The sequence below is a fragment of the Zalophus californianus genome, chromosome 6 (assembly GCF_009762305.2).
Source record: "Zalophus californianus isolate mZalCal1 chromosome 6, mZalCal1.pri.v2, whole genome shotgun sequence".
NCBI classification, from domain to species: Eukaryota; Metazoa; Chordata; class Mammalia; order Carnivora; family Otariidae; genus Zalophus; species Zalophus californianus.
The window spans coordinates 73173927-73194341 of record NC_045600.1 but is presented as its reverse complement, the minus strand read 5'-3'; the positions used below and the strand labels follow the sequence as shown (position 1 = coordinate 73194341).

The following is a 20415-nucleotide window of genomic DNA, read 5'->3' as shown; positions in this document are numbered from 1 at the left end:
GAATCTGTGGGAGTGTGATCCCATAGTCTCTTTTCTTTTCTTAAAGATTTTATTTATTTTTCAAAGAAAGAGCGAGAGAGAGAGCAAGAGCACAAGCAGGAAGAGTGGCAGGCAGAAGGAAAAGCAGGCTTCCCGCTGAGCAGGGAGTCCGATGCGGGGCTCGATCCCAGGACCCTGGGATCATGACCTGAGCCGAAGGCAGACGCTTAACCGACTGAGCCACCCAGGCATCCCTCCAATAGTCTGTTTAAAAGTACAGATTTAAATGCAGTAGATTGGTTTTAATGACAAACGAAAATGCATTCTATTGATGGTAAGTTCAAAAAAATAACTCTCAACGACATGGAGAAAGCTATTAGTCTTGTGCAGGCATTTTTATATTTATAAATACGGAGATTTGTGACGTATCCCTAATTCTTCTCCCCTTCTATCACCCTTAACTGGATGTCAGGGGTCTCCCATATAAAATCTAAGAGAAAACAAGATCAAGGTGAAGGAGTACTTGTTAATATAGCTCCTGGTACTTATAAATACAACTCTCAGATGTTTGACTTTATGAGAAGCTTTCCTTTTAGCCTCTCTCCCTATTCCCTTATCTTCCCAATATCATCCTAAGGAGCCCTCAGAAAAACTCAAAAATACCTTTTTGTCCAAGGGATTTTTCAGCCATATCTGCATAATAAAGGATGGGCAAGCAGACAGCAGAAATCTCTGAGACCTTTAATGTTCTTCCATGCCCCAACTCACCTCCCCATTGTCTTTGTCAATACTGTGAGACTCATCCAATATCCTATCCACCTCTACATAGTCTGGATTGAAGGGTTCTTCATCCTAGAGGAGTTACGAAACAAACAGTAAGACCAAAAGATAACTGTCCAGTAAACCTAACCTTCCACCCCACCTTTACCTGATGATCTTACTTCAAAACATTTTTTTAAAAAGACGCCTTAGAAGGAGTTCCCCATTTTCACAGTATCAAATCCTAAAAACTTAATTGAACCTGCACCCATCTTCTCACCTATTACCAGAGCAAGTGTCTCCTACCAGAGGCCATTCTCTCCGTATATGCTCTGGATATACCATCCCTTCTCACCTTCTTAGGGAGCCCTCTTCTGGATTATTCCCATAAACACACAGATGTACTCTACTATTTCACATCTTAAAAAGACCTCCTTTACTCTTCATCTGTCTGCAACTATTTTTCTGTTCTGCTTCATACCCAAACTTTCCCAGCAGTTTTAACCACAAGGCATCCTCATGTCATCACCTCCACTGTCCATCCACTGCACTCTTCCTTCCACTTCCTTCACACAACTAAACTACTCTTGTCAACGTCATTAATCTCCAAATTGCCAAATATAATGAAACATTTCTGTCCTCATCTCACTTTACCTCTACAAAGTATTCCACAATTCCTAGTTCTCTCCTTTAAGCACTCTCTTCCCTCGGCTTTTCTGAGACACTATACTCTCGTCAGTAGCCCTTCCCCCTTTATTTTGGTTTTGGCCAATTCTTGATCATCTTCACTGGTTCTTTTTCTTCTACATCATTGGTATCCAACTTTGGGTGTTATCTGAAAATAAATAACCCAAGGCTCTAAAGAAAGTTCTTAAAGAAACTTTAAGGAAAAAACTCTTCCTTCTTAAGACACTTCTCTCCCTCTCTTGCTTTTTGTGACATATCTGCTTCCTAATCTTTCTCCTGCCACTCTGGCACACAGTTCCTTCTGCTTTGCCTGGACCTCTGAATTTGGGAGAATTCTTAAGCCTTGGTTCTGGGCTCACATACATTCTATTATAGAAACAACTTTCATAAGAGAATATAGAACTATTAGAATGTAGAGAAATTCCTTCCCCCCAGGTGACTTTAATCATTATTAAGGTTTTCATAACTATTTATATGCTGATAAAATCCAAGTTTTAACTGCAGCCTGAAAAACCCAGATTTGTGTATCTGTGCTTGCTAGAGATATGTTAAGGAATTTTAAGGTTAACACAGTCTAAACTAAATTCTTGATTTTCCCCAAATCGGCTACTTCTACCATCTTCCATACTTCAATAAAGGATCCCACCTCAAACCATTTGCTCAGACCACAAACCTGTCTATATAAGCCATCACACCAAGCCCTGTCAAATCTAATCTATCCATTCTATCCAGGTGAAACCACTCTACTCTAAGCCATGATATTTCCTTCCTTACTGCTCATCAGACTTTCATGCTTAACTCTTCTTCAATCCACTTTCCAAAGTCTAGGTGATCTTTTAAAAGTGAACACTGGACTATGTCTTTGACTTGTTTTAAACAATGTAATGATTTTCCTCTTCACTTAGAATAAAAACAAAACTAAAGCCAAACTGCTTAAAAGGTCTGTATGCACTGCTCGCCTAAATTTCTGATCTCATTCTGGGCCATTCACTCTCTTTTGTTTGTCAACTGCACTGTCTTTTCAGTTCCTTCGCCTGTCTCAGGGCCTTCAAATATGCTGTTTCCCATGCCAGTGATATTATTTACATGGGTTCATGACCTTGCTCCTATTCATAATTCAATTTTCAGAGAAGACTTCCCTAATTATCCAAAGTAGGTGTTTCTTTCCCCTCCCCTTATGTCTCCTTGTGCTCTTTCTTCTCTGGCACTTAACACAATTTGAATTATTTTTTAGTATTTCTCTCTCCCCAATCAGACAGTGAGCTGTATAAGAACACCGACCATGTCTGGTTTGTTCTCCATAGAGACTAGCACATGATAAATGATGAATAAACGAATGACTGATTTGATTAAATGGCCTACCTATATATGGAGGTTTAATTGGCATATGAGTTAGTACTAGAGACTGGTTCAATAGTCACAAATTGGACATCTAATATCAGCTGGAATGGGATTACAGTTTCATTGTACATTTCACAAATTATGCTTTAAAATAACTTAGATGAAAAAAACACAACCCAATTATTACTTTCATATAAAAAGAAATTATAAAACTACATGGTCCTACTTGCCCTCTCCAGGTGATGTGAGAAATAGTTCATTTATTTGCAAACTTGGTGGTATCAAGTTAGCTTTATCATATGTATTCAGGCAGAACTGGATTTTTTTTTTTTTTTTTTTGCTAAAACTATGCATTCAGTTCCTTCCTTCCCTCAATCTTTCTTTTTTGTTTTTTTCAAAGGTTTTATTTATTTATTTGACAGAGAGAGAGACAGCGAGAGAGGGAACACAAGCAGGGGGAGTGGAAGAGGGAGAAGCAGGCCTCCTGCTGAGCAGGGAGCCCAATGCAGGGCTTGATCCTAGGACCCCGGGATCATGACCTGAGCTGAAGGCAGACGCTTAACAACTGAGCCACCCAGGGGCCCCCTCCCTCAATCTTTCTTACTATACTTTTTTCCCTTTAGCTCTAAGAAGCTTTGAAAAAGAATCTGTCTTCTCAAGGCACTTAGTTCTGTATATATAATAAAGATGAAAAATCCCAATTCAGCAAAGGCATATGTATACAAAGCTTTCAAAGCAAAATGGACAGTTAAAATATGGCTCAAGAGATCCTTATGCACACGCCAGTGTTTAACCAGTAGTAAGAATGGTTATGGTAAATTAACGCTCCTTTATTACCATTTCTTGTTATACTGGATTAGAAATGTTAGAAAATAAATGTTCTTTCCTAATGATATGGTTGCTTATGCCTACAGATACCACCAACCGCCAGACAGACATTAGAAGAATGCTCCAAGTGGATCAGAGGTCAGTTTAAAATCCGTCTTGAAAACATATCACGAATACTGAGCAAGTCAATATCAAAATATCCTATTAACTTAAAAAAAGACCACATTTAGACCTGGTTAAACAATGCATGGGGCAATTTAGTAAGGAAAGTCCAATGATCAAAATTAAGACTTCATACCCATATATACAAAGCAACTATAAATCTTAAATAGTCAAGACTGATAACCCCAGTAATTTATGCTTCTGTGAAATAAATGATAGGCAATACCTCATGGAAGAAATGTCTCATCTGAGCCATTTTGGTTTTGAAGCGCTTTAGTTTTTGATGGATCCTTTTATCCTTCTCTAGTTGGGAGATGGTAGCCCATTCACAGTGTAGATAGGAGCTGAAGGGGATGGAAATAGCTGGTCATGCTGAGAAAAGGGAAGTGGGAGGCTAGACTTGGGGATAAGCCAGAAGCAGGCACAATGAGTACAACATACTTAAGTGGGGAGACAGTGTCCTAGGTAAGTGCTTCTTAAGCTTGATTTTGCACACAAACACCTGTGGCAGGCCTGAAAGTTCACATTTCTAACAAGCACCCAAATGATGCTCAGACCACAGTCTGAGTAGCAAGATCTTAATGTTAAACTAAGTTATACAGGGCCACAAGGGATTTTATCAGGAACCACCCTTACCCCACCTTCCTGTTGGGAAATAGGACGAATCATGCCCATTCCCGAACTATACTCTCTGAATAGACATTTTCTTCAATGAAAACAACAATTTGGGCCAGGAGACTATTAAAAGGGGACACATTCCCACCCAGTATGGACTATACAGGAGAACTCTTTACAACCCTGTGGAGTTTATTGTGAAAAGTTTTTTGCATGGATCACATACTAGTTCTTGTACTTGACAAAGAATTCTTCTGCCTCAGTATATTGTCCAGAAGGAAGCTGAGAAGAAAGAAATTATAGTTATTAATAACCTTATTTGTCAAAAAGAAGAACCTTAAATTTTCACTACTCAAGGTAGAGCTTCATACCAATGTTCCTAGAGTGTATTACTGACTGAGGGATTAAAGAACTAATCTAGTACTCCAACATAAGAGATCTGATAGCTGGAAAAAATAAGCCTTTATCCATTCTAAACAGATACGCAAAAGAAGAGCAAAAAGACAATTCCTATTTTCTAGCTAACTTCCCTCCACCATATCTCATAATTATACTGTAGTAATATACCCTGGCATCCAAAAGTGTTTATTAAATAAAGCCTGTGAATGCAGGATTATGGGTTGACATGAAGATTAAGGCCTCACCTCCTTCTTCACAATCCGCATGGAAAGCACTTTATCTACTATGGCTGCATCTTCTTCACTGGGATTCTCCTGTAGCAAAAAATGCAGTCAGTCAACAGACACTGTGAGAAGCAGGACAACCTCTCATATTGCTTAAGTTCTCAGCTTACCACAAAGAACTGCATGGAAGGCAAAGTTTCGCCATCTGGTTCCTGCACTGGTTCAGGGAGGATAGGCTCAGTTTTTATTGGACCAGTTACGTCCACTTCTTCTTCTTCTTCATCATCTGTGATCTTTATATCCAGATCCTCTGTATATTTTTTTCGTTTAACTTGGCGGTTTGACCGTCTTTTCTGTAGCGGCAAGAATGGTTAAAATAACTGTGTAGGTATCTCAAAGAGAAAACCTTTGAAACTATTTGCCTACAGTCGTATACTTAGACTTACTCCAAAATCCCTATGAAAAACCAAGCCAAAAAGATAAAGAGCTTATTTACCAAATTATGTGATATCAAACCATATAATTTATTTTTTGTACCAATACATATTAATTTGCCAAACTCTTTTATCAAAGAACCAGAATCCACCTGAAAGTAACCTGGCTACTACTGGCAAGAAGCTCTGGTAAAATGAAACAGGACTCAACCTGCAGGGTCCAATGCGCTTTCCATAAAGAGCAACTCTGAACTGCAAAGGTGCAAGAATGTTTTGTTACTAATTTTGCTTTTTGTTTTAGTTCTAAGGTTTTTTTTAATAAATAGAATCATAGTATATGGTGATTATAGTATTGTTCTGCTACTTACCTTTTTGTTAACAGTATTTCTTAAAGATGTTTTCCATATCAACACATTTTAGATTTACGTTATTCTTTCAAGTGGTTGAGCAAACATTTTTGTAAGATTTTATTTATTTTAGAGAGAGAGAGCATGCGTGCACAAATGTGTGCACAAGTTGGGGGAGGAAGAAAATGCCAAGCACACTCCACACTGAGCATGGAGGTGGACTCAGGGCTCAACCTCAGAACCCTGAGATCATGACCTGAGCTAAAACCAAGAGTCAGACGCTCAAGTGACTGAGCTACCCAGTCGCCCCGAGTAAAATATTAATACGTTGTAGCTCATGATAAAAAATTGGGTAGGATAGAGAGATAAAATTATTTTTCAATCAATCATGATTATATCTCTGAAAAACACAAATAAAATGAATTATTAGACACAGAACTACTGAAATTAAGCAAACTTCGCTGGCAAAAAAAATTTTGAAAAATATCATTCTTATGTAGATTGAGCCATAAAATATAATGAAAGAAAAGATTCAGGGCGCCTGGGTGGCTCAGTTGGTTAAGCGTCTGCCTTTGGCTCAGATCATGAACCCAGGGTCCTGGGTTTGAGTCCCACATTGGGCTCTCTGCTCAGTGGAGAGCCTGCTTCTCTCTCTCCCTCTGCTATTACCCCTGCTTGTGCTCTCTCTGTCAAATAAATAAATAAAATCTTTAAAAAAAAACTGAAAAAGGAAAGAAAGAAAAAACTCTATATATGAAAACAAGAAGATTACTTATCTAAAGAATTAAATTTAGTAAGAAATATATAAAATCTATATGAAGAAAATTTTAAAACACTCCAGGAGGACTTAAAGACTTGAATAAATAATAAAATACATTGTCCTGCAATAAGAAGACCTAATTCTAATTATATACATTACATAAATATGACAAAATAAAATTAACAAAACTTTTTAATTAGATAAGCTGATCCCAAAATTCAAAGAGAGAAATAAACACTTAAGAATAACCAGGAAAGGGGCACCTGGGTGGCTCAGACGGTTGGGCGTCTGCCTTCGGCTCAGGTCATGATCCCAGGGTCCTGGGATCGAGCCCCACATCGGGCTCCTGGCTCAGCGGGGAGCCTGCTTCTCCCTCTGCCTCTCTCCCTGCTCATGCTCTCTCTCTCTCTCTCTCTGTATCTCTGTGTCTCAAATGAATAAAAAAAAAAAATCTTTAAAACAAAAATAACAACCAGGAAAAACAGCAAAAGTGTGCTTGGCCTTACCAGATATTAAGGACACTAGAGAGCTATACTAATTAACAAAAGTTGGTACCTCTCCAAGAAAAGATAAACAGGTCATTGAAATAATGTCCAAATATAGACTAAAATACTTATGTGGATATAGAACATGATAAAAATAGCACTTCTAATCAGTGAGGGAAAAGTAGATTATTCTATAAACAGGATTGGAAACAAATGACTAGCCATTTAGAGGTTGAAAGAAACTAAATTACATAAAAATAAAAGATTTCAAAATCTTTTTAAAAAATCTTAAAAAAGGGACACCTGGGTGGCTCAGTCAGTTAAGCGACTGCCTTCGGCTCAGGTCATGATCCCAGGGTCCTGGGATAGAGTCCCGCATCAGGCTCCTTGCTCAGTGGGAAGCCTGCTTCTCCCTCTGCCTGCCTTTCCACCTGCCTGTGCTCTCTCTCTCTCTCTGACAAATAAATAAATAAAATCTTAAAAAAAAAATCTCGGGCACCTGGGTGGCTCAACTCATTTAGTGTCTGCCTTCGGCTCCGGTCATGATGCCAGGGTCCTGAGATCAAGCCCCACATCGGGTCCTTGCTCATCAGGGAAGCCTGCTTCTCTCTCTACCACTTCCCCTGCTTGTGTTCCCTCTCTCGCTGTCTCTCTGTCAAAAAATAAATAAAAATCTTTAAAAAAAAAAAAAAATCTTAAAAAGACGTAGCATTTCTAAAAGAAAGCATGGAAGAATTTTTTATAATCTCGTAGTAGGAAAGATGTTTCTAATAAATTGATCAATTTTACCTTGCAAAAAATTTGAGCTATTTACATATCATAACAAAGTTGAGACAAATAAGAAACTGAGGGGGAAAACACCAAATGATCCATTTCCAAGCACAGAGTTCTTTTGACTAAGAAAAAGATCCGTAACACAACAGAAAGATAGGCAAACATCATGAATAGACAGTTAGTAGGAAAAAAACACAAATGGCTTTAAAAGTAAAAAGATGTTCACGCTCATAATAAAATAAGTACAACCGAAACCTAAACTGAGATACCTTTTTCTTTTTGTTTTTTTGCACCTAACAGACTGGTAAAAATCAGAAAGTCTGATCAAATACTGAAACAGGAACTTGTACATACATTGTTGGTTAGAATACACATGGGCATAACCTCTATAAAAGAAAATTTGACAATACCCTTTGGTCTAGAAATTCCACTTCAAAGATATTATCCTACAAATAAATCTGCACATATATACAAATCTTTGTAGCATTACTTGCAGTAGTAGAAGACCAAAGAAAACCTTAATGCCCATCAGTAGGGGACTAGTTAAACAAATTATGGTATAGTCAAAATATGGAATACTATAAAAGTATTTAAAAAGAATGGGTAGTTGGCAAAACCAAATACTGAAGATGTGGAACTGGAGCTCTCATTACCGGTGAAAGTGTAAAATGACACAATCACTTTGGAAGTTGACAGATTCTTATAGAGTTATAATGTTTATATGTGTAACTACCCTATGGTCTAGTAATCCTATTCCTTAGCTAGGAGAAATGAAAACCTGTGTCCAAGAAGTACTAAGACTGTTCACTGCAGCCTTATTCATTATAGCTCCAAATTGGAAACAACCCAAATGTCCATGAATAGAATAGATTTGCAGTTATTTATTTTTAATTTTTATTTATTTATTTATTTATTTTTGTTTAGTAGAGTCGCATACCCTACTGACTGAGCCTGCCAGGCGCCCCTCTACTTTTTGTTTTTTATTTATTTGACAGAGACAGACACAGCGAGAGAGGGAACACAAACAAGGGGAGTGGGAGAGGGAGAAGCAGGCTTCCCGCGGAGCAGGGAGCCCGATGCGGGGCTCAATCCCAGAACCCTGGGATCATGACCTGAGCCAAAGGCAGACGCTTAATGACTGAGCCACCCAGGCGCCCCTCTACGTTATTGTTTTTAATTGCCATGTACTATTCTATCACGTGGATTTTCAGAATTTTATTAACTATTTCCCCCCATGGACAATGAATTTTTGGACATTTCTGCTATTGTAAATATTGCTGCAATACATACTCAGCATTACATACTTTTGACAGTTTCCTAGATGCAGAATCATTGAGTCCAAGGGGGCTGACATTTTAAATTTTGTTACATACTGAAATACTGACTCGCCAAAAAGATTGTCTCAACATTCCCATCAACTGCCTGAAAAGCGTCTGTTCCTTAACTCCACTGCCAACGCTGGCATTACCACTTATGGGCTGAATTATACCCCCCAAAACTCTTTTAAGATTTCATTTATTTATTTGAGAGAGAGTGAGAAATAGAGAGAGAGAAGAGAGAGCAAGAGCAGGGTGAGGGGCAAAGGGAGAGGGAGAAGCAGACTCCCTGCCAAGATGGGAGCCCAACACGGGGCTCGATCCCAGAGCTCCGGGATCATGAACTGAGTCAAAGGCAGACACTTAACTGACTGAGCCACCAAAGCGGCCCAATCCCCCAAAATTCTCATGTTGAAACCCTAATCCCTAGTACCTCAGAATGTGACTGTATTTGGAGAAAGAGCTTTAGAGAAGTGATTAAGTTAAAATGAGGCTGGTAGGGTGAGCCCTAATTCAACTTGAATGGTATCCTTTTAAGAGGAAATGTGGACACATAAAAAGACACCAGGCATGTATGCACTGAGAAAAGACCATGTAAGGACACAGTAGGAAAGCAGCCTTCTACAAGCCAAGGAGCGAGGTGTCAGAGGTAACCAAACCTGTTGACCCCTTGATCCTGGACTTCTAGCCTTCAGAACTGTAATAAGATTAATTTCTGCTCTTTAAGCCACATGGTCTGTGGTATTTTCTTATGGCAACCCTAGTAAACTAATACACCACTTTTTAAAATTTATATTCTTTGTATTACAAAGACTTGCCTTCAGTTTGTCTTTTAATTATTTCTTTATTTAACCTTTTTTTACTTAACATACACATATATAACTCTTTCCATGCCCTCTTACCATGAGCTAAGCACTGTCCTACGTGCTTTATAAATGCTTCCATTTAGAAAAACATAAAAATAAAAATAAAACAAATAAATGCTTCCATTTAATTCTCCTAACCACCCTACTTGGTAGGCATTAGTATCTGTATTTTAGAGATAAGGAAACTGGGGCACCAAGAGGTTAAATAAACTTGGCTGAAGTGACAACGTTAGTAAATAATAAAGATGAGAACCAAGGAATTCTTGCTCCAGAGGTTATGCTCTTAACCACTATGTTATTTGTAGATTTTTTTTGTTATACGTGCATAATTTTTATATAGTCAAACATACCAATGTTTCCCTTTATGATTTCTCAATTTTAATACCCCCTTAGAAAGATCTACACTACGTGATAATTATTTTAAAAAATCCATCCATGTTTTACAGGAAGTTCATGATTTCAAGTTTTACATTTGGACCTCTGATTAAACTAGTATTTGTTTGGGGCACCAGGGTGGCTCAGTCGTTAAGCGTCTGCCTTCGGCTCGAGTCATGATCTCAGGGTCCTGGGATCGAGTCCTGAGTCGGGCTCCCTGCTCAGCAGGAAACCTGCTTCTCCCTCTCCCACTCCCCCTGCTTGTGTTCCCTCTCTTGCTATGTCTCTGTCAAATGGATAAATAAAATCTTTAAAAATAAAATAAAATAAACTAGTTATTTGTTTAAGTAGTGACACAAGAAATCCGGTTTTATTTTTTTCCTACATGGGGAGCCAGTTGTCCTAACATAATTTATTAAATATTCTTTCTTTCCATTGATTTATAATGGCATTTTAATTCATATACTAAATTCTCATAACCATTTGAATCTATTTCTAGACTATTATCTTTATTGATGTTATTTCTTCTCTAATTCCATGCTCCTAGTAATTATTATTTCATACTATATCTAATATCTGTTAAATCTAATTTTTGCCTCATTTTCCTTTTCAATTGTATCTTAGCTATTCTCACATGTTAATTTCCACAGAAAAACCCAACTATCAGTTTGCCAATGTACTGAATGTATATCAAGAAAGAGGGGATGCTTTTCTGAGTATTAATAGCTAGGGAAGCCCTTAAAGTTTGTTTAGTAAAAGCCTCCATTTACCAAGGAAAAATTCAGATACAGTAGCTAAGTAAATTGGCCAGGCTCATAGTGCTACTAAGAAGTACCATGGGTCTTCCAAATCTTAATACTAGGGGATGAGATTCTTTGTATGGTTGGAAACCAGAGCCAAAGGTGGTACCATAAAGCAACAATCAGAGACAGAGGACTAAACTTCTGGTCCAGCTTCTTTTATTCTCTTCCAGTGTTTCTCATCTTCAAAAGGTAGGAAAAAACATTGTGCCTAAGCACCCAGTTCACACAGTCAGAACCCTGAAGTGTAGAAAAGGTAAGGCAAAGGGATAAATGGACAGTTCTAAGAGAAACCAAGGTACTGACATAGCCGTAACAAGCATGTAGCATAATTTCATACTTGCTTCGTTTTGGAAACACTGGAATTTCAGAAAATGACTACTGCTATTTTTTTTTAATTTTTTAAAGATTTTATTTATATTTTTGATAGAGTGTGAGCACGAGCAGGGGTAGGGTTAGAGGGAAAGAGGGAGAAGCAGACTCCCCACCGAGCAGGGAGCCCGTCGTGCGACTCGATTGCAGGACCCTGGGATCATGACCTAAACCGAAGGCAGACACCCAACCAACTGGGCCACCCAGGTGCCCTGACTATTGCTGTTGTATAGTATACTATAGTATAGTACAGTATAGTAATATGCTTTTTGCCTAAAAAACCAAAAATTTAAACAACACAACCATGACCAGGTCCCTCCACTTTTACCTTTTGGGCCTACCTTTCTTTTAGAAAAATTCTTGAAATGTGCATAGGCTTACAGTCTCTTGTATCTATTCCTGGTTTGTCTGTCAGAATTAAACTTGATTTTTCTAAGTTCTTTCGGGATCCTTTTACCTGAATGCTGCTTTCTTCATCTTCTCGGGGTGATTGGGCAGGCATGACTTCTACATCTGAATTATCAGATGAGGTATTACGCTTTCTCTTTTTACCCACCACAGGGGTAATGGTGCTAAAAAGGAAAAACCAAATTCATTTTCAGTGAGGGTCTTCATTTAGGAGAAGAAAAATATAATTAATCTAAACCATCATCTATGAAACTTTCTAATAGAAGTGTCTAGCTCTTCAGTCAGTAGGACACACAGCTATGGAATAATGTGTTTGAAAAATAGAAGATACTTGGGTTTTGAAACCAATGTCTGACCTTTACACCAGATTTGACGAATCCTTTCTACTACTGTACTCACAAATACCTGAAGGAAGGTGTCATAAGAAAGCAGAATACTGGCCCAAGAATTACAAGGCCTCACTTTAGTTCCAGTTCTGTCACTAGCTGGGCATTAGTTTCCTTATTTGTAATATAAACACCAAAGATAATACCCAGCCTGAGAATTGTTGAGGATTAACTAAGATAGGCAATATAAATTTTTTTAAAGCTGAAAAATCCTCTCCAAATATAAACCATTATTATAATTCCACCACAAAGCCTGGAGAATCCTAGGGGGTAGAAGCTAGGGAGAAAGGAGTGAAGCCACAAAAACATGGAAAGGAAAGAGAAGACAACTGTGATAAGCCCTGGTTCTGCCAACCCTGCTTAAGGCTGACAATGGTTGCTAAATCTTCTCTAGTTCACAGATAAGATTTAAGAACAGGGCAGCTACACCTCCAACAGCTTTTTTACTGATGCAGGTGGTAAGGGGATAGTGAGATATCTCTTTCACACTTTAGTGATAAAAAATCAGGAAGACGTATAAAGTCAGCTTTTAAACATAACCCCCAACTCAATAATTAGCTATCTTTTCTGTGCCTTGTTTCTCTTCCAAAATATGCTAATTTGCACATTTCTGTTTAACAAATCATATAAGCATTGGGACAGACAAAAGAAAGGCCTATCTTCTGTGGTAGATATATCACCTTGAACTATGCAGCTGCTAAATACAAGTACATCCTAGGGGCGCCTGGGTGGCACAGCCGGTTAAGCATCTGACTCTTGGTTTCAGCTCAGGGTCATGAGATCAAGCCTGATGATCAGGCTCTGCACCGAGCACAGAGTCTGCGTGAGACTCTCTCTCGCTCTGCCTCTCCCCCTGCTCTCTCAAATAAATAAACAAATCTTAAAAAAAAAAAAAAATACAAGTAGTTCCTCTCAATACTAATTTTTTTTTTTTTAAGATTTTATTTTCCTAAGTAATCTCTACACCCAATGTGGGGCTCAAACTTACAACCCTGAGATCAAGAGTCACATGCTCTACCGACTGAGCCAGCCAGGCACCCCTCAACACTAATTTAAAAACAAGTGCACTGTCCTCAAATGTCCCAACAAATTAGCAAAGGGTTGTACTCACTTCAGCTTACTCTTGCCCTTAGTTTTGGAGGTACCAGATGTTTTGCTCTTCTTTGGCTTTTCTTCCTTGAGTCTCTCCCCACTGCTCTTCTTCCTGCGTTTCTTCTCACCTTCTTCCTCAGGCCGAACACTGGGCAACTCATCCTCATTTAGGACTCGAGGTATGTTCTGCTCACCCCGGGCACGGGCCCTAGCAATAGCTTCTGCTACAATCCGATTGGCTTTCTCTTGCTTCTTCTGGTGCTCCAGCCTGCGGTTTTCCTCCATTCCTATCTTGCCCCCAGTATGAGGAGCAGAGCTTGCTGGTGAAGACAGAGCTGCCACTTCACTGGCACTTAGAACTTTAACTACGGAGAGCCCAGAAGAAGCCCCTTGGGAAGAGCCAGCCTACAGAAATAAAGACACTAAAATTTCAACATGCTGGTAGCTAAATGGCCTAAATAAAACCTAGCTCTAAAGAAGACAGGCTAGAAATGTTCCATCTCTAATTCCTCAAGAATCAGACTCAGATCAAGTCTTACTGAACTTGGACACAGAAGAGGGGAAAAAAGTGTTTTTTTTTTTTTTAAGTTGAAAGGGGATGAGAAAAGGCAAGAATTGTGCCAAATCAAACTTCAATATCCTTTAGCCATGCTCCTAATGTCAATAAACCTCTCCATTATTCTATGGCCAATGCTGATCTCTAAGCCGAAAGTAAATAAATTCAAATTCTACTCTTGGCCTATCTTTATGGCGGGGGGGGGGAGTTAATAATCACTTGACCTCTTTAGGACAACTTCCTTATCTTTCAAATGAAAGAATAATGCCAATCACTTTTACCCCCCCCACAACAATATTAGGAAAAAGACTATAAGTGAAACAGCGCAAAGACAAATGTTAGATAAATCACCTCTTATCCCAAACCTAACAATGACCCTCAAATCTTTTCATATAATTAAAACAAAGTTCCCACAGGCAAAAGAAAAGCCTGCATTTCAGTTCAGAGGCATGACTCCAGTGACCCCACACTCAACAATTAGTGGTTGCTCAGGGGGACAGCAGGGGGCTACCTGTGGAAGTCTCACCTGTGGCTGCAGCACCACCTTGAGTGGTACTGAAAGTCTTTGTCCTGGGCTTTGTCCTGGCCCCATTATCTGAGCCTGCTGCACAGAGGACAGAGTCACAGGCTGGGTTGAGGGTGGCGGCGGCGGCGGCTGCGACGCTGGTGGCTGTGGTACAATCTGGATTTTCTGCTGTGGCTGTTGCACCTGCAGCTGGATTGTTACTACTTTGGCGGGCTGCCCCTGAGCATTCTTGGCTTGGGTCAGGGCTGCCAGCTGGTTGCCCTGTAACACTATCTTGCCTGGTAGACTCCCTAGAACGACATGCCGGTGTCCTTGGGGACCTCCAGACTGTGGCTGCTGGAGGACCAGAGTGATGCGTTTCGATTCACCCTAGAGTGAAGAAAGGAAATTGCAAGAGAGGTGCAACATTAAAGAATGGTATACTCTTAAATATTTACACCAGTTTTCCTCATCCTAGAACCATCAAAACTGAGAGTTAGAAGACATAACACAATTTATTTTGTTCATCCTCCTATCTGTCCTGATTGAGTCTTCTCTGTAACACCTCTGCCCAGTGGTTATCAGGCCTATTTTTGACAAACTCCTGATGGAAGGCTATCTTCTAAGGTAGTCATTCCATTTTCTGGCAGTCTATTAGAATGAAAGTCTTTATAATCCACCTCCTCACAGCTTTTTTCCACTGGTCCTACTTATTTTAATGCCACCCTCTTCCTCACAAATGCCTTTGGCTCTTTATTCAGAGGCTAGCACCTCTACGCTCTTACAATAGAAACTAGCCTTTTCACTGGATAAAGGAGGAAGACAATCTCAGTAATAAGAACAGGGAAAACATACACATAGCTTCTGTAAGTCTTGCAAATATAAATAAATAATGACTCTTTGTTCCCATAGCATCCAGTATTTCTCATAAAACTTTGTATTATACAGTACTGTGAATTCTTGTTTACTGTCGGCCTTCCTGGCAGACCGTGAGCTCTGTAAGGACAGGGACTGTGTCTGTCTTGTTCAGCACCAGCTAGGCACAGAGTAAACATGTAATAAGAGCTCAAAAAATATGTCAACATTAACTGCTTGCACCTAATAAGTAGTAAGTACATGGCTGTCAATGCTGATTTTTTAAAATAGCAAAGGTAGAATTTAAACAGGATTTCCTAGAGATAGGTCTCATGTGCTCTCTTCTCACACAGTTGCTGGGCCCTCTACTAAACCAAAATTCACCTCCCCCTTTCACTCAAGTCACCTGGGTAGGTGTAGAGGTCAGTGTAACTGCAGGCTTCAGTGGGGGCCCTGTGGCCCCAGGGTTTCCAGCAGGAGCTGAACCCTTAACTGGCTGTAGGACCAGCTGCTTTACTGGTCGGCTGGGCTGGACAATGCGCTGAACAGTAGCCTGGTTCCCAGGGACCTTGGCGGCCAACACTGTATTACCAGAGACAATGGAAACACCTGGTCGAAGGGGAGTGCCGGTTAGCACTTTGGTAAAAGTAACTTTTCCACCATTGGCTGTGCCAGCCACCAGGGGCTGAGCTGTGCTGGTGATACCTTGGGCCTGAATTTGTGCCACATGGGCACCAGTGACTGAGGAGCTTGGTGGGGCCTTAAGGATAACAATCTTAGGGGCTGACTGAGGTGGTTGCCCTCCAGCACTACTGGAGGAGACAGCTGTGGCAGAGACACCCATGAAAGGATTCCCTTGGCTCAGGATCTCCTGGCTCTTGGAGACCTGCAAAAGTCCTGATGTTGGCGTCGGTGTCTGTAAGACAGGTTGGGCTGGCTGCTCCTGGCTGACGGGCTGAGTGGTATAATCATGCAAAGTTAAAGATTCTGGAGCTGGAGCTGTTGATTCTTTGGGAAGTTCTGTGGGGGCTGTCTCGTCTGGTGGGGGGACCAGGTCATTTGCTGATGAATTCTCCACATCACCACCTCCACCATCCTGGTTCATCTGATCCAAGGAGTCCAGAGAGCTTGGCAGTCCAAGGGCTTCCTCAATGGGGTCTTGTGTGACCTGGTTGAAGCTGTCATCAGTCAGAGAGTCCAGGCCAAATAAATTTGGGTCATCAAACAGATCCATGATGGGGTCTGCCATCTTGGGAAAGCAATGGAGGGTACTTCCCCAAGGTCTAGGGAGGGAAGGGGAGGGGGGGTACTGGCTCTCCCCTCCCCTCCCCTATTAAGAAAAAAATGTACACAATGGAAGAGGACTACTCTTCAGGTAAAGAGGCAAGAAACAAGTGCATGTCAGATTGTCCTGACCTTCATGGAGCAAGATGGCTAGGTCTTCAGAGGAAGATGGTGAAACTCCTGTTGTGAGAAGACAAATGAAAAATAAGCAAAGTTGGTGACCTCAAGGAAAACTTCTCCTTCTTAGGTACCACCTTAATATCAACTGGCATCAAAATAATAAGAGAAGACGGAAATGCGAGGTAATCTGAGGACAGAGACACAGCAGAAAGAACACCCACATTTTTGCTTCAAACTAAAACTATAAAAGAAATAAACCAAACCCCTTTTTGGGCTCTTACACCTACACACTTTGAAGTTTCTGTCTGTCAAGATCTCTCGGCTGTCTCCGTCCATTTCTTTTTACAATTATCATTCTTAGGTAGAGATCAGGGAGTTTAACATTCACTCACCTTCTCTTTCAGGTAATGTTGACAGAACTTAACAATATACCAGTAGCATTTCAATGACTGTAAAGGTTTCTGAATATATTGCCTTTCATAAATTTCCCTTGTATTTTAAATGCTTTCGCTTACCACTGGCAAAAATAACCACTTTTAACCAAGCTCTCAGTACAATCTTGCTACACTTTTAGTGTAATTTTACCCAGGAAGTTTCCCAAACTTTATTCTAACATATCAATCTATATATACTACTTCTGTTAAGTCCCCTCCCCATTTCTCATATTTGTGATCAAAAACTTCCTCTGCAAGAAGTTCAAAGAATTTACATTTTAGTTCCACTTTTTTTTAAAGATTTTTTATTTATTTATTTGACGGAGAGAGACACAGCGAGAGAGGGAACACAAGCAGAGGGAGTGGGTGAGGGAGAAGCAGGCCTCCCGCCGAGCAGGGAGCCTGATGCGGGGCTCAATCCCAGGACCCTGGGATCATGACCCAAGCCGAAGGCAGACGCTTAACGACTGAGCCACCCAGGTGCCCCTTTAGTTCCACTTATAGTCCCAACTTTCTCTCTCATCATTTCCTATACATACCCTACATTCCAGGCCAACTAGACTACACAGTTCCCCCATGTGATTCCTATCTGCATCTTTGCCTGTTATGCTGTAGCTTTTGCCTAGAACACATCCTCCTCCACTCCCAAGCATCTCTCCCAGCTGAAATCTTTCCTACACTTTCAAAGGTCTTCCTTCTATTCCAAAAGGTGAGCCCAGAACCTCTGCCCTTTTCACAGCAAAGCAATTTGTGATGACTTGGTTCTTTCACCTTCCTTAAATATTCACAGTGTTGTCTGCACCTATTTAAAGCACTTACACTTAATATTTTACCAAAATGACCAGTCTCTTGTCCATATTCTCTGAAGGCCCAAATGGTTCCTTTGTGCAATTAAAAGCTGCCTGCTCCTTAAGATGCTTGTCTGCCATCTGCTGGAAAATTGTCATACTAAACATATTATCGATGATGATAATGAATATGTGCAATGCACACTGTGCACAACCCTGCATGGTGGCCCAGTAGCTCTTTCCCCAAGAGACAAAAAGTTCCTGGATGGTAAGAACCATGTCTTAGTTATGGATCCCTAAAGAAACAGGAGAATATCACATACACAGTAGCTATTCAAAAAAATACTTAATGAATTAATATATTTGCTTGCAGTACATGGAATGAACCATTCAATCCTTATAAAAACTGAATGGTATTCCCTGACTTTAAGATGAGACAGTAGCTTCCCGTCTTGAAAAACTGTCCTACAGGTGTGCCTGGGTGGCTCAGTCGTTAAGCGTCTGCCTTCAGCTCAGGTCACGGTCCCAGGGTCCTGGAATCAAGCCCGGTATCGGGCTCCCTGATCAGAGGGAAGCCTGCTTCTCCCTCTCCCACTCCCCCTGCTTGTGTTCCCTCTCTCGCTGTGTCTCTCTCTGTCATATAAATAAATTTAAAAATGTAAAAAAAAAAAAAGAAAGAAAAACTGTCCTACAAAGAACTAAAAGCATGTTCACTGAATCCACATCTAAGGATTTAAGTTCATGAAAATGTTGGAAAAAGGAAAAACTAAAACAAGGAATTGAGTACACCACAATATAACTGAACTATATGAAAATATTAAATTTCTTTGTATATGATGTCCATACTTGACAATTCACAAAAGCCTTGCTTGATAAGACCTTTTCTCTTAACTTTTAGAAGACACCAGAGAAGAAATTTGTCAGTGACAGAGTACAGACTTTACTGAAAACTTTTCCATACAACCCACAAACTACTTCGTCCCTTCCTCAACTTATTCGTTATCCTTATGAAACAATAAAATGTGGGTAAATAGCCCAGAAACTCAGATATAAAAAGAAGAGACTGATCAGTAGTTGGCACAACAAAATTACAAAGCACACATGGCATCTCCACCAATGTTAAACAAGATCTTCCTTGCTTCAGTAATTGTATACGCTTCATATCTCCGCAGGATCCATATCGCTTCCCACTTTTGGCTAACCTATTCCACCAGCTCATTCCAGCCTCTCCTAATACCTGCCCCAAAGGTGCTCCAAATGACAATGAGAAAAGTTATACGTATTTCTTGATTTAACAAAAATCTACTCAAAAATTTTATGAATTTCCTCAACATTACCATCAGCTTTTTTCTAGCTATGCCCTACTTGGCTACCTATTATCTTTCATCTCCTATTCACTGCCACAGAAGTTACATTAAATAGATCTAATTAGGTGTCATACAAAAACCACAGGGGCACCTGGGTGGCTCAGTCCTTAAGCATCTGCCTTCAGCTCAGGTCATGATCCCAGGGTCCTGGGATCAAGCCCCACATTGGGCTCCCTGCTAGGAAACCTGTTTCTCCCTCCCTCACTCCCCCTGCTTGTGTTTCCTCTCTCACTGTGTGTGTGTCTCTCTCTCTCTGTCAAATAAATAAATAAATAAAATCTTTTAAAAAAAAAACTACAATAAAAGTTTCACTAATTAGAAGTTTATGCTGATAATAGTTTATAACCTGCCTCTTCTTCCATGGGGGATTTTGTCCTTTCCACTATTCCTTTCCTCCAAAGCAGCCTGATCTCAGAGAGAAATCTCATTTTTTTCATGGGAGAAACAAGGCTAACAGTTTCTGAAATATTTCCTTACCCTCATGCAACTCAAGTTTTTAAAAGTCAATCAATGTACGTATCATATATGTCCCTTCCCAATTTTGGGGCCAAATTTCTACTTCCCTGGTTCAGTCTGGGCCTGATAATTTAAAAACATCACCAGTGGCTTAATGCCACACCACCAAGTTTCACCACTTCTCAGTCCCCTTGCATCAACTCACCTCTACTGATCTAATTCATTTTGTACATATTTTTTAATCCTAGTCACCTGATTCTCTTCTAACTCCCATGTTTAAGTTGTCCTTGACTCTCAAAGATGAAACCTCCCATCATACCTCTAACTTTCTTCAACCCTCCTTCCATTCCTACTTTCTGGGTCATCCTGGCCATATCCACATCTGGCCTACTCTACCAAGCTCATCTATCCCATGAATTATCTTTCTATGGTTCAAATATGGGTAGTAACAATAAATAGATGTTAAGGGGCGCCGGGGTAGCTCAGTCGGTTAAGTGTCTGCCTTCAGCTCAGGTCATGATCTTGGGGTCCTGGGGTCAAGCCCACGTCCAGCTCCCTGCTCAGTGGGGAGTCTGCTGCTTTCTCTCCCTCTACCCTCCCCTCATACCCCACCCCCGGCTCGTGCTCTCTAATAAAATCTT

The 20415-nt window shown here is 40.2% G+C and overlaps 1 protein-coding gene across 8 annotated transcripts in view; it reads right to left on the bottom strand.

Annotated features, from left to right (window-relative positions):
- The window catches only part of CHD8 (chromodomain helicase DNA binding protein 8), a 60687-nt gene that overhangs the window by 24019 nt on the left and 16253 nt on the right, over window positions 1–20415 (bottom strand). For 3 of the 8 annotated variants that reach the window (XM_027572812.1, XM_027572808.1, XM_027572809.1), the window contains exons 2-10: window positions 15732–16789; window positions 14492–14860; window positions 13429–13814; window positions 11981–12095; window positions 5165–5347; window positions 5016–5084; window positions 4598–4653; window positions 3983–4100; window positions 748–831 (exon numbers count right to left, since the gene is read on the bottom strand). In XM_027572812.1, coding sequence (XP_027428613.1) covers window positions 748–831; window positions 3983–4100; window positions 4598–4653; window positions 5016–5084; window positions 5165–5347; window positions 11981–12095; window positions 13429–13814; window positions 14492–14860; window positions 15732–16574 — 2223 coding nt within the window. In that variant the 5' untranslated portion in view covers window positions 16575–16789. Of the gene's footprint in view, window positions 1–747; window positions 832–3982; window positions 4101–4597; window positions 4654–5015; window positions 5085–5164; window positions 5348–11980; window positions 12096–13428; window positions 13815–14491; window positions 14861–15731; window positions 16790–20415 lie in introns of those variants that run through there. The other 5 variants (XM_027572814.1, XM_027572813.1, XM_027572815.1 and 2 more) reach the window with 4 other exon arrangements.